Below are 13616 nucleotides of genomic sequence, written 5' to 3'. Positions count from 1 at the left end.
AAGGCGAATCAGGCACCTTGTGGCAGGCCCAGAAGAGAGGCCACGGATGGACTGGGCCATAAAGACAAACTTATACCCCTGGAGTTAGCTGATGTTCCCTCTGACCATGCAGGATAAAGACCAGCCGAGACCACATTGCGCTCAGCTGGAGCAGAGACCGTGGCTAAGGCTGACCTGAGACAGACAGTCCAGGCCTTAATAAAGTGAGCGGTACAAAGGGCGTGGTGTCTTTCTGCATGGCTCTTTCACGGGGCTGCCAGCTCCTTTCAGCACAGCGACTATGGAAGGCTCCATGAGGTCGTTTCCAGGCTGCCTGGCCACTGACCAGCCATGCTGTGGCACTGCCCTCCTTTGGGCGGGCACGGGATCCCACGGCAAGGATGAAAGCAGCGTGGCAGTTGTGTTGCAAGCCGGTGAATGGCAGTACCGTGGCACGTAACGCTATTAACCTGGGCACCTAATACAGCCGCTTAGTGTGTGTGAGCGTGTCTCCCCCTAGTGGCTGACCACCGCGTTTATAGGAGCTTGCTACTTAACCAGGTCATTGACTTACACCTTTAGCTGAAGCAACGCTGGTATCTTTATATATGTGGCCACGCCTAGCTATAAAAGAATAGAGCAAGGTCGGACATTACTGGGCTTAAATAAACTGATGCAGCCTTTGCACCCACCAGGTGTAATGAGTAAGGAATCTCCCTCAGCAACGGCTTCGCTTGCATCGGCTTTTGTGACCGGCCCCTCCCTGCGGGCCCCAGTCATCTGCCGTCCGCTTTCCACGTAATGCAATGTGGGGAAGTCGAGAAGAGTAAAAAGACATTTATTTCTCTGCTAAAATGTTTGAGGGCGCACAGGCTGGGGCTGGTCCGCTGGCTTGCTAAGCTAAACAGTAGAATACGTCGCTCTCCGGCCAGCCTAAGCGCACTTGCTCCTCGTCGTATATACCTCGGAGTCTTTCCGAGCCGCGGCATGGGTCTCATAGTCCAGTCCTACGAGCCCGCGGCAAGACGCTGAGTCTCAGGTGCTGTTAAAATACCCATGTATATCACAGGGCTGGAGAAAGGAGAAGGGGGGGATAGGGATAATGGCTTTGCAGCCTTAACTTTGGTCTAGAAGCGAGAGCAAGAGACAGACAAGGAAGGAGGGGGAAGGCTACAGGAAGTGCTAATATTACCCAGGACGGTGGGGCACCCGGGAGAGGAGTCGCAGCAGATCAGAAGACGACAGTCTCGGCAGTGAGCCCGGAGGCAAAAGGCTGGGCTAAGGATATACGGGTGGGTGCTGCAGCATGTCTCAGTGTGTCCCTCTCCCTCGGCACAGCCCCCTCCCGGTGGGATAATCTGGCTTCCTGCTGGTGGCTTGTCCTTGAGGTCACTGCGGGAGGCACTTCACTCCAGCGTCCTCGGCGTGGCCGCAGTTGCTCTTCCCCCAGCTGGAGAAGGTGCACTGAAACAGACTGTCCTCTGTGCCTTTGCAGGCGACGTCGTCCATCCAGATCCGCCCTATGCCTGGGGAAACATTGGGACAGCGACATTAGCTGCAATGCCAGGCTGCCTCCAGGGGGCGGCCCGCTTCAGTAACCGCCTGGTCTTATCCTGGGATAATGCTTAAACCTTCAAACCCAGCAGCTTTCCTGCAGCAGCATCACATCACTGGCCTGCAAAGATCGTGTCACCCACCACTGATAGGCAGCCACCTCTGAGGTACCGCTGCAGAGGGGAGAATTGGCAGGTTTGCTTCTTTCTGATGTACTAAGAGAGCCTGGACGGCCTTTTCAAAACCTTTTTCCTGCTTCCTCTTTAATTTAAGAAGAGCAGGAATGTCCAGAATGTGTTTGTTGGAGGGCTAGCTGACAGCCACAGGCAGGTCTAGGTAGTACTTAGCCCTGCCTCGCAAGGCCTCCGTGTTTGTCATTCTGTTTGCAATGCCCCATGACCCCCACAAGAGAGACTGAGAAGGAGCCATCTCGCCCTGAGCCCCAGCTTCTCCCAGAGCTGGCAGGGCGGGAGTCCTACGCGCAGACTGCACAGCCCTGAGAGCTGGCAGGTCCGACCAGCCCGTGAGCATGGGCCAAGGGGGCGCTGGCTGCAGGGGAGAGGTGCTGAGGGCACGGCCATGGCAACGGGGGACGGTCTGGTTTTATAAGGAACATCTACACAGCAAGTGGCAGCGAGCCTCCAAACCTGGCTCAACAGACCGAGGCCCATGCTCCTGTGCTAAAAATAGCTGCAGAGACTGTGCTTTGAAGTTGCAATTTGGGTGGGAGCTCGGGCTGTGAGGCCTAGGAAGGGGCGGGCTTCAGAGCCCACGACACATCCCAAACCTCGACATCTGTTAAAGAAGTATGGGCTGGATGAATGGACTGTAAGGTGGATAGAAAGCTGGCTAGATCGTGGGGCTCAACGGGTAGTGATCAACGACTCCATGTCTAGTTGGCAGCCGGTTTCAAGCGGAGTGCCCCAAGGGTTGGTCTTGGGGCCGTTTTTGTTCACTATCTTCATTAATGATCTGGAGGATGGTGTGGACTGCACTCTCAGCAAGTTTGCAGATGACACTACACTGGGAGGAGTGGTAGATATGCTGGAGGGTAGGGACAGGATACAGAGGGACCTAGACAAATGAGAGGACTGGCCCAAAAGAAATCTGATGAGGTTCAACAAGGACAAGTGCAGAGTCCTGCACTTAGGACATAAAAATCCCATGCACTGCTACAGACTAGGGACCGAATGGCTAGGCAGCAGTTCTGCAGAAAAGTACCTAGCGGTTACAGTGGACGAGAAGCTGGATGTGAGTCGACAGTGTGCCCTTGTTGCCAAGAAGGCTAATGGCATTCTGGGCTGTATAAGTAGGGGCATTGCCAGCAGATCGAGGAACGTGATCATTCCCCTCTATTCGACATTGGTGAGGCCTCATCTGGAGTACTGTGTCCAGTTTTGGGCCCCACACTACAAGAAGGATGTGAAAATTGGAAAGAGTTCAGCGGAGGGCAACAAAAATGATTAGGGGGCTGGAGCACATGACTTATGAGGAGAGGCTGAGGGAACTGGGGTTATTTAGTCCGTAGAAGAGAAGAGTGGGGGAGGATTTGATAGCTGCTTTCAGCTACTTGAAAGGGAGTTCCAAAGAGGATGGAGCTAGACTGTTCTCAGTGGTGGCAGATGACAGAACAAGGAGTAATGGTCTCAAGTTGCAGTGGGGGAGGGCGGGCAGGGGTTAGGTTGGATATTAGGAAAAACTTTTTCACTAGGAAGGTGGGAAGCACTGGAATGGGTTACCTAGGGAGGTGGTGGAATCTCCTTCCTTAGAGGTTTTTAAGATCAGGCTTGACAAAGCCCTGGCTGGGATGATTGAGTTGGGGTTGGTCCTGCTTTGAGCAGGGGGTTGGACTAGAACCCCTGAGGTCCCTTCCAACCCCGATATTCTATGATTTTATGATGTGGAGTCCCCAGCAGTCTAAAAAGGCTCTCCTTTGATGGACAGCACCGGTGACCTGGTGTTGGGACCATCTCCTGTCCACCCCCGGAGAGGAATCCATTGAACCAATGTGGTTTGATAATGTCAAAACATTTCGCTGCCGTCAGGTAAAAACGGTTCGTTTGGACTTGGTCGTTCCGTCTATTCTTTTTTTACTTTTATATCAGAGTATCATATGAACTTTAATAGTATTAGCTGCTAGGGTGTATGTTATGTTGGATATGATCGTATGCTGTTTCAATGTTCTCACGATGCAATGTCTTGATGTTTCTGAAACTGACAGTCCACTTCGTGAAGAATTCGGACATTTCAATTTTTCATCCCAACTCAAAAGAATTTTTTTTCCCCAAATGTCTGGATTTCCCAGGGGACTGACAATCCATTGCCCGTCCAGTTCTGCTAAAGAGTCAGACCCAGATTCACCCTGATGGCACAGAAAGGCACAAAGCCCGGTCTGGCACATTGCTTCCTGGCGGATACCCCCCAAGGGACCAGCTCCATCTGCCAGGAATCCAGGCTATGTCTTTCCTCGTTGTGATTGGCTCTTGCTGTCTTTGTTCATCTTGTAGATTTACCTCTCCCCTTTTAGGTGTGTTTCTACTCAGAAAAGTGACAGTGACCCTCTTCTTACTCAGCAGATCTGCTTCCCAGGTGCGTTCAGGATCAGACCTGCTGATTCAAGCTGAGCAGTACTTTATCAGCGAGTCACCCCATTCAGAGGCGCCGACTCTGTGGGTGCTCCGGGGCTGGAGCACCCACGGGGAAAAATCGGTGGGTGCTCTGCACCCACAGGCAGCTCCCTGCCCCCTCCCCTCCCCTCCCCCGCCCCAGCTCATCTCTGCCTCCGCTCTGCCTCCACCTCCGCGGCCCGCTTCTCCCCCTAGCTCCCAGCGCTTTGCGGCGGCAAGCAGGGGGGGGGGGGGAGGGGGAGGGGGGAAGAAGGGGGAACGTGGCGCGCTTGGAGAAGATGTGGGGTAGGGGCGGGGATTTGGGGAAGGTGTCCAATGGGGCAGGGAGGGGGCGGAGTTGGGGTGGGGACTTTGGGGAAAGGGTTGGAATGGGGGCAGGGCAGGGACGGGAGGGGGCGGGGCAGGGCTGGAGTTGGGGCAGGGCCAGGGGCAGGGGGGTGGTTGAGCACCCACTGGCGCCCGGAAAAGTTGGCGCCTATGATCCCATTGATTGCAGGGGGCAGTAAGGTTCCCAGACTTTGGCTCAGGCCGTAAGGGACTACTCTAAGTGAGTAAGGGTAGCAGAATCAGGCCCTCAGTGCTGAGCTTTTACTCTGTTTTATGCCCACTCGCCCTGCAGAAGAGCAAGCCGCAGTCTTTCCTGGCTCGCGCGTCATCAAGCGACTTGTTAACTGAGTCCTTAAACCCAGGGTTGTGAGTTCAATCCTTGAGGGGGCCACTTAGGGATCTGGGGCAAAATTAGTACTTGGTCCTGCTAGTGAAGGCAGGGGGCTGGACTCAATGACCTTTCAAGGTCCCTTCCAGTTCTAGGAGATGGGATATCTCCATTAATTTCCAATTTCCTAATTGCGGACTCTTTCCAGCCGGAAAGACCCAGCTTGACTCACAGATCCCAGGCCGTGTTTGCAGGGCTGGCGGTGAACAGGTCTGTACTTGGAAATGGAGCAGGTCTGATCTGGGGAACATGGAGACGCCAGAAAGAGGGGCCCCTCCGATGCCATCTCCATAGAGTCACTTAACAGAGGAGAAACACACATCAAGGAAGGTAAATTCAGCCACCTCGGCAGAGGGACGCTGCCTCTTTAAGTGGCAAGTACGGTCTCTCACAACGCAGGCTGTTCAAGCCGAACGCGCCAAGTCACGAAATGTTTGGATGGCCTCAGTGGGGTATTTCCTAGAATTAGGGGCCGGGATGCGACTTGTTCTTTTATTAAACCGGATCGGGGGAAACTTCCTCTGCTGTCTTTGCCATTGTTTGATTCTCCCCCCCAAGAGGGAAGGGCAGCTGATAAAACCCCTTCTACGAAAGGAAATGGACAGCGATAATGGGAGAGATGAGTTAGTTTTGGCCAAGAAATCACTGCTGGGCTGAAACAACAGATGGCTAGCGAGCGAGCTGGCCTTCCGTGCCGCATGGGATTCGGGGCTTTACGATCGCGTCAAGAGGAAAAATTCCCTACGTGCCACAATAAATCACCATGAGTTTTGCCAGATGTTCGGGATTAGCTCCCCGCAGCTCGATTTGATAAATGGCGATAGGCTGGGGAGCTTTGCTAGGGGGAAGCTGCAGGTGTGTGTGTGTGTGTGGGGGGGGAAAGGACAGCAAAAGCAAGATGAATTGAGGTCCAATGGCATGCGTGCGTACTCCTGTGCTCTCATCCCATGACTTGTTCTGTCGCCTTGCATAGGTCCCAGGTGTTTTGATTTCAATGGGAGTCAGATGTCAATACCTTTCTTCCCTGTAAAATGGGGATAATATTATTTACCTCCCTCCCCAGGGTGTTCCAGGGGTTGGCGAAATCCTGCCGTCTTCTGCTGGCTTAGTGCATGGGATACTTTCTGTGTTCTCCCTCCATTTGCCGCGCCCTCACAAGTAAAGAGACACGGGCCTGAGGCTGGAGAGAGTTACTGACGGAAGGAATCCAGAGGCACTTTTCAGTTTCCTAAGTGGATAATTTTGTAGTGTCCTTTATTTTGGGCCTTTGGCACAGACTGTGCCTGCATTTAGGCCTGGGTGGTTGGAAGCGATGACTGGGGGCCGGACATACCCTTCATGGGTCAAACCTTCAACTTCTAAAGTCGGTGGAAAGACTTCCACTGACTTCAGTGAGCTTTGGATCCAGGCGGGGGCCAGACCTCAGGCTGTGGAAAACAAACCCAGAGCTCTCAGTATTATTACTGCAGTAGCACCTACAGGCTCCAGCTAAGATCAAGGCCCCTTGTGCTAGCTGCTGCAACCCTTCCCACCCCCCCGTGCGCCCCAAGTGAAGGCAGTCCTTGCCCTAAATGGTTTACAATCTAAATAGGCATGATAGAAAGTGATTCGCCCAAGGTCACACAACAGGTCAGTGGCAGAGGCAGGAAAGGAGGCCGTGTCTTGGGAGGTCCAGCCCAGTGCTCTACCCATTGGGCCACGCTGCCTCTCTGTGTACTTTCCCCTCCGTTTCACCTCATTTGTTTCAGTGTCTGCTGAAAACACCGCAGGCCAAGCACTCCCTGCAATCTAACTTCCCACGTCTGCTGGGGGGCTTAACAGCTAACCGGCTCTCGGCTCTCACTCTGGCCAAAACACCGACACAGGAGACAGCCGCGTGGCTGGCTCCCTCCAAACCAGGGCTTTGCGTTCACCAGCGGGCGCGCCCCAGCTGTTTGTTGTTCCTGGTGGAAACCATTTCACGGCCTTTGTCTGTGCCAGGCCAGACGCACGCTCGACTGGTCAAGAGACGGGGCGCCAGCCAGGAAGCAAGACGATCTGGAGCTGCACACCTGTGTGTGTGTGTGTGTGTGTGTGCGCTGGTGTTATGGGGCTGTGCATAAGGGGCAGCTGTGTCTATACAGGGTTGTGTTTATGGGAACTGATGGTGCTTGAGTATGTGTGTATAGGCAGGTTGTGGAATCCCCATCACTGGGTGGTTTTTAAGAAGAGGCATGTCGGGGGTGGTCTGGGTTCACTCGGTCCTGCCTCAGTCCTTTCCAGGTCTGTGGTATTAGGAGCAGAGTCTGTGTACGTATGTGGCAGGGGTTGTGTGTAGATGGGGTTGTGTTGGTGGGTCCGAGGGTAACTGTGTATATGGGCTGTGTGTGTGTTGGGGGAATTTGTGTAGTGGTGCAGAAGGTGTCATGTTTGGAGTGGATGTGGGAGTACGGGGCTTGTATGCCTAGCAGCATAAGCATTAGCGCTGCTTGTGGGAGAGGAAGCGTGGCCCACTGGTTAGGGCACCAGCTGGGAACCTAGGTTCAATTCCTGCTGTGCCTCAGTTTCCCCACCCATCCAACATGGATAATAGCACTGCCCTGGCTCACAGGGGTGGGCGGGGCTGAAGGGCCCCTGCGCTGAGCTGTGGGAGAGTTGGATAAAATGGGATGTGGGTCAAAACCACCCCAGGCCTGAGTTTTGTGATTCACTGGCAAAGTGTTGCAAACTTAAACTGCCCTCTGGTTTTGCCCATCTCTGGAGCGGTGGTTTAGGGATCCAGAAATGAGTATTTCAGGATTTCCTTCTGACTATATTCTGCTTCTGCTCCAGATGAATGGGCAGGGTTTGTGGCTGGGTCTCCGTGTGTGGTAAAGGCTCTGAGAACATATGAATCCTATGAGCAGTAGGCTCTAGGTGGTTAGGCCTGACCACTCTATGGCAGAAGGTGGTGATTTTCAGAGGCGTCCGTGTGAGTTTGGGAGCCCACGTGCACTGACGGATATTCAATTGGAGGCAGGCACCCACCTCCTCTGGGATCCACTGAAAATCCCAGTGCAAACGTCCCTGGAGCCACAGCAGCACAACGGAGACCATCTGAACATCGACACATCAGTCCCATAGGGGGCTGATCTCAAATCAAGAGCTCCCGCAAGAAACCTGGTCAATTACACACCAGTCCAGCCAGGGCAGGCCACTGAGAGCTGGTGCCAGGCTCACTAATATTTCCTCTCCAAAACCGGTTGATTTATTGGGTGCTAAGCAGGGGGGTACATGTGGCTCGTTCCTGCTAACGATCTATGTTGTTTTATAGATCTGAGCTGGAGGTTTCGGTGACAAAGGCTGGGAAGCAAGAAGGGGAAGCAGCAGCCAGTCTTGGCTTTCAGAGCTGGGAACGTCTCAGACGCCCAATCCCCAGAGCACTTTTTCCAGGGCAGAGGTTTTGGACAGGCAGTTAGGGTGTATGCGTGAGAGAAAAGCAAGGGCTGGGTTGGAGAAGAGCCAGGGATCTGTTTTCACACAATCCTTCAGGCAAACGTCAAAATATTTGCAGACACCCAGGGCCTGGGGTGAGGAAGGAGCGGGAGCCAACCCAAAACGACAACAGTTCAGACCACCAGAGCATCCTCTGTCCCTCTGGCACGGGAGCCGCCAATGCTCGGCAGGGTTTATTTGGAGACAGATTTGGTTTATTTTCTCCGCCGCTTCTCCATGCATTTCCTCCTGTGACTGGGAGATCTTGGATGGCACATGGCCTCCCAGCTCGGGCATAGCAAAGCAAAGTAGCCTCGGGACCGAATGGCTCAGGAGATGGGGGGGTTAGGCTGCCACTGGGAATCTGGAGTGACTGAACATTGGGCTGTCTCGTGGCCTCTGCGTGGTGAGCGAAGGAGCACAGTCCTGGACAGCTCATAACCCCCGCTGTCACTGGCAGCCTCGGTAGAGAAGCCAAGGGCTGAAAGGGCCATGGAGATCAAACTCCCCTTAGCGGTGGCGGCTGCCGGTCAGGGTGAGGCACACTGGCTGGGCCCGGTAGCTGCCTCTGGCCTCTAGCTGAGGGGAGGAAGCCCCCATGCTGGGCGGCGGTCAGTTCGCCATCTTACCTTGCCCGAACTTGGCCATCCTGTACACCTCCTCGGCGCCTCGGAAACCCAGCATCCTGCAGGCCACGTCCCCGTCCTTTTTGTCCCAGCTGTCGTCGCACACCGTCCCCCAGTGCCGGTCGTGGAACACCTCCACCCGCCCCTCGTGGGGGACGGAGCCGTTCACCAGCCGGATCAGCCCCTGCTCGGCGGCGGCTGTAGGGAGGAGAGACGCAGAGCAAATGGTGAGCGTCTCCTTCGGGGCCATCCCTCCCTACAGAGAGTGCCAGGAGCCCGTCCTTTCAGCCCCCTACAGCTTACAGCGCCTGTAGTACCAAGTACATTGTCTGGCACAGCCTCCACTGGGGGACCAGAGCCTGCTCCTATCAACTGGATCCTTCTCCCACTCAACTCAATGGCCGTGACCTCCGCGGTGCATCCGTCCGGCTCTATGTCATCAATCAAGAGTGGAATGTCGGCTCCACTGAAGTCAAAGGCAGAACTTCCAACCACTTTAATGGGGTCAGGATTTCACCCCTTGCAGGTCTTTTCCCTTCTCTGATCCCCCCTCTCCCTCTCTCTGGCTCCTTTCCTCTCCCATTCCCATTGGATATGACCTTCCTTCTCTTTCGGGAGGGGGGAAGCCTGGGGCAACTGCAATCTATTTGGACAGGGAAAGATTGAGGAACACAGCAGAGAAATCAGGCCAAAGGGGAAACAGTCTTAAGCAAAACCTCCCGTAGCACTAAGTTAAGTTGACATAAACACCCCCCGAATCCCATTATCTGGGGTTAGAAATTAATTGGATCTGATGACAGAAAAGAGGCTGTAGCCGGCTGGATTCGCTCTGTGACTCTCATCTGCATTCGATTCTGAGGATGCAATTAGTGGGCCCCGGAAAGAAGGAAAGGGAGATTGTTTTTTTTCCTTTTAAATCACAGCTGGTTAGTTTTTTTTCATTTGAAACCTTCTTTTTTTCCATGTAGACAGCTTTGTCAAAATGGAAATGCTGACGGCGTTGGGGGGTTTTGCTGAAAAAGGGATTTCTTTTTTTTAAAAGTCATTTTTCAGCCAAAAACAATTTCAGATTCCAAAAGTTTTCAGTAAGACCGGACAATTTTGCCCAACTGGCCTACTTATTTTGGTTTTTCTGTCACGAGAAACCCCTGAAAAATATGCAAAAAAAAAAAAATGTTCAATTTTCCAAAACCAATTTTTGTTCAGTTTCCAAGTTTTCAATGAAAACCTGGGGAAAAAATGTAGAAACACTTAGATGAAAATCCTGGGGAGTATTTAGTTTTCATCTATTTTTTTCAAAGGAAAACAGTTCCCAGCCCGCTCTAATCTGCCTGGTACACAATCCTCACGCACGCAATGTCTCCCTCATGTGGCCGGGCCACATAGAGGTTACTGAACTGGCCAATCGCTTTGCACTAATGCGCTGGCTCCGTTAGCGCTGGTATTAAAGACTTGTGATTTTCGATCCAGAGATCCTAGGTTGAATCCTTAATGCAGATCACCCATGCAAGGGCGTTGTGTGAAACGGCCACATTTCCACTAATGTAAACGTCATAGGCCAATGATACTCAAACCTCAGTGGCTCAGGAGCCAAATTAGCGATCAACATTACCCAAAAGAGCCGCAGTTGTATTAATTCATTGTTTCATTTACTATAGTACTAGATAGTCATATTTAAACAGCACGACAGGGAAATATTTAGTTTTTATATATAGATTATTCTCACAGCAAAATGACTGACCAAGTATTATTATTTTATCAACTACAATTGGCCAATAACATTGTAAAAACATCTTGATTAGTTAATAACCTAGACTGGTTAATAATTAAATCGCACCATGTTTTAATATCATGCGCTGCAAAGAGCCACTTGTGGCTCGCGACCCTCAGCCGGTGTATCACTGAGGTAGGTGGTGAAGGGGCTCCCAGGACCAAACAGGTGGCCCCAGCCTTACGCGACCATTTTAAAGTAGCCCCAAAGGTTCCAACCTTTGTTTGACACCTCGTTAAGATCCACCTGGACTAAGTCGCCACCTTTGTGCGGGGCCCTTGGGGTGGGGCTTAAGACATGTTTCACTGTGAAGCACCGTTGTGAGGAGGCAGAAGAGGAGAACCGGCACAGGGATTGCTGCCTGAGGTCACGTGGTGAATCCAAGAGCATGTGGGAGAGATGCATAAGATTCGGCAGTGCTGGGTTGGCTGGGGCTTGTGCCAAAGCCAGTGTTGGTTTTGCGCTCCTGGGTTTGTACCCTTTCCCTTGTCACTTTGAGTTGACCCCACAAGAACCAAGAGAACGCATTTGACAGAGCCAGAGACGACCCATACCTGACGACAGTGGGGGGTTGGGGGCGCAGGGTGAGGGTAGCTGCTTCAGCATGTTACCTAGCATGCTCAGTACAAGCCAAGCAGCAAATCTGGGCAGGGGCGGGGTACGTGACCCCACGTATCCCCCCCACACGTCGCCTCTGGACAGAGCCATGTTTCACCTGGTTTTGCACTGAAACTATCATCTCCACCTGGTTTTGACGCAAGACCATCAACTGACTCCAGGGTCCGCTGGAAACTGGGCTCAAATTCACTCAAATTAAGAATCTTTGAGAACCTTTTGCTAGACCTTGGCTGAGTTTCAGGTATGTAACGATGCCGGGAAACAGGGAAGTTTCAATGCAGCTTTCGATTCCATTGCAAACACCCCACGTTGCTGGAAATGTAGAAGGACACAGTCCCCAATTTCTGATAGGCTCAGCGGGGTTGGGATCTGACCAGGAGCACCAGAAGCTCCTAGAAGTGTGGGGGGCCACCGGCATCTGAACCATGGACCTGCCCTCGCTCAGCCCCTCCCCTTGAGGCTCCGCTCCCAACTTGCTCCTCTCTGCCCCCTCACCCCATCGCTCGCCCTTAAGGCAGGTAAAAAGTGATGAGGCCATGGCCCCCTGACCCCCCCCCCCATTCCAGCACCCTTGGATCCGACCATTTAGAAATGCCCAAATTACACTAGTTGCTCTCTCTCGATATAAAGGGTACATCATAATGTTGTTGTGTGGCACAGATATTTCATTGGTCTGAGTGCGGGATGGGAACATTAACTGGACAATTGGTCTGAATTCAGCAAGATGAAAGTCAGTATAGATCCATGCCAAAGTACTTCACCGAGGAAGGCAAAAATAATCAAATGCACAACCACAAAATGGGGAATAACTGGATAGGTGGTAGAATTACTGAAGAGGGTCCAGGAATATAGTGGATCAGAAATTGAATATAAGTCAGTGTGACGCAGCTGAAAAAAAAAGGCTAATACAGAGGGTGTATGAACAGAAGTGGTGTATGTAAAACACGGGAGGTAATTGTCCCGCTCTTCTCAGCACCGTCGAGGCCTCAGCTGCAGTACTGTGTCCCGTTCTGGGTGCTGCACTTTAGGAAAGAAGTGGACAAACTGGAGATAGTCCAGAGGAGAGCAACAAAAATGAGCAAAGGTTTAGAAAACCTGACCTGGGAGGAGAGATTAAAAAAACCCTGGGCCTGTTTAGTCTTGAGAAAAGAAGACTGAGGGGGACCCGATAGCCATCTGCACATATGTGAAGGGCTGTTATAAAGAAGATGGTGATCAGTTGTTCTCCACGGCCACTGAAGGTAGGGCAAGAAGGAAGGGGCTTAATCTGCAGCAGGGGAGATTTAGATACTAGGGAAAACGCTCTAACTCTGAGGGGAGTGAAGCTCTGGAACCAGGGCCGGCTCTAGGTTTTTTGCGGCCCCAAGCAAAAAAATTTTTGGCTGCCCCCCACCCCAACCCTGGGCTCTCCCCCTCCGCCCCACAACTGCACCCTCCTGCCGCCCCAGCCCTGGGTCACTGGTAACTCGCTCCCAGGGCGGGTCATTCAGCAGGAATTTTGGATGTGCACAGAACACAGACAGGATTGGTTCCCATATGGTTACAGAACTGCAGTAAAGTGGAACAATTTTCTGCTTGTGTGACTGGAGGATCTCTGGATGCAGATTATAAGACTGTCCTACATAAATGAGGAAAAGTTGAGGTGCCTTTATTATTCTTTTGTTCCATTCTTTGTTTCTATGGGGAATGCACTATCACGGTCTTCCTTTTAAACAAATAAAACTAAAACTTTAAAAAAAAGCAATGGCTGTTGAAAATAGCAATTCCAGTCCTAATAACCACTGGGGAGCATTTCTTGCTCAATTTAGTCTACCTTTTCTACAGCAAGTTACAGTGGATCAGTATATTTGATTTGGGGAACTGCCCAAATTGAGCTTGAGCACTCCTGAATTTTGAGGGTGTTCAAATCTGGAAGGCAGGTGCTAGATTCCCTTTCTGAATATTAGCTATATCTGGAAAGGAAAAGTCAATTTCTGCTTCCATGGCTCAGAAGTGGAAATCCTCCTACGTGCCTGGTACTGTATCTAAAGCTGCCCATGTCCAGAGTTTCCTCTCCCTTACTTTTTATTTTAAATTCTAGTGGGATCCACGTACCTCCCTTGCTAGGCTTCAGATAGAGAGGTGCACCGTCCATTTAGTCCCCCCAATTCCTTTTTTGGGGGAGAGCCCAGGGCTGGGGCGGCAGGAGGTGCGGTTGGGGGGAGGGGAAGAGCCCAGGGCTGGGGCAGCAGGGGAGTGCGGGTGGGGGGAGAGCCCAGGGCTGGGGCAGCAGG

At 52.3% G+C, this 13616-nt stretch overlaps 1 protein-coding gene across 1 annotated transcript in view; it reads right to left on the bottom strand.

Moving 5' to 3' along the window:
• Positions 1–788: 788 nt before the first annotated feature.
• Positions 789–13616, bottom strand: part of SCARA5 (scavenger receptor class A member 5) — a 178332-nt gene continuing 165504 nt past the window's right edge. The window contains exons 6-7 of the mRNA XM_034766805.1: positions 8958–9152; positions 789–1505 (exon numbers count right to left, since the gene is read on the bottom strand). Of these exons, the coding sequence (XP_034622696.1) occupies positions 1369–1505; positions 8958–9152 (332 nt within the window). The 3' untranslated portion in view covers positions 789–1368. The remainder of the gene's footprint in view (positions 1506–8957; positions 9153–13616) is intronic.

The sequence above is a fragment of the Trachemys scripta genome, chromosome 3, assembly GCF_013100865.1.
Source record: "Trachemys scripta elegans isolate TJP31775 chromosome 3, CAS_Tse_1.0, whole genome shotgun sequence".
NCBI lineage: Eukaryota > Metazoa > Chordata > Testudines > Emydidae > Trachemys > Trachemys scripta.
The sequence above is the reverse complement of the archived record's forward strand: the minus strand, read 5'-3'. Positions and strand labels throughout refer to the sequence as shown.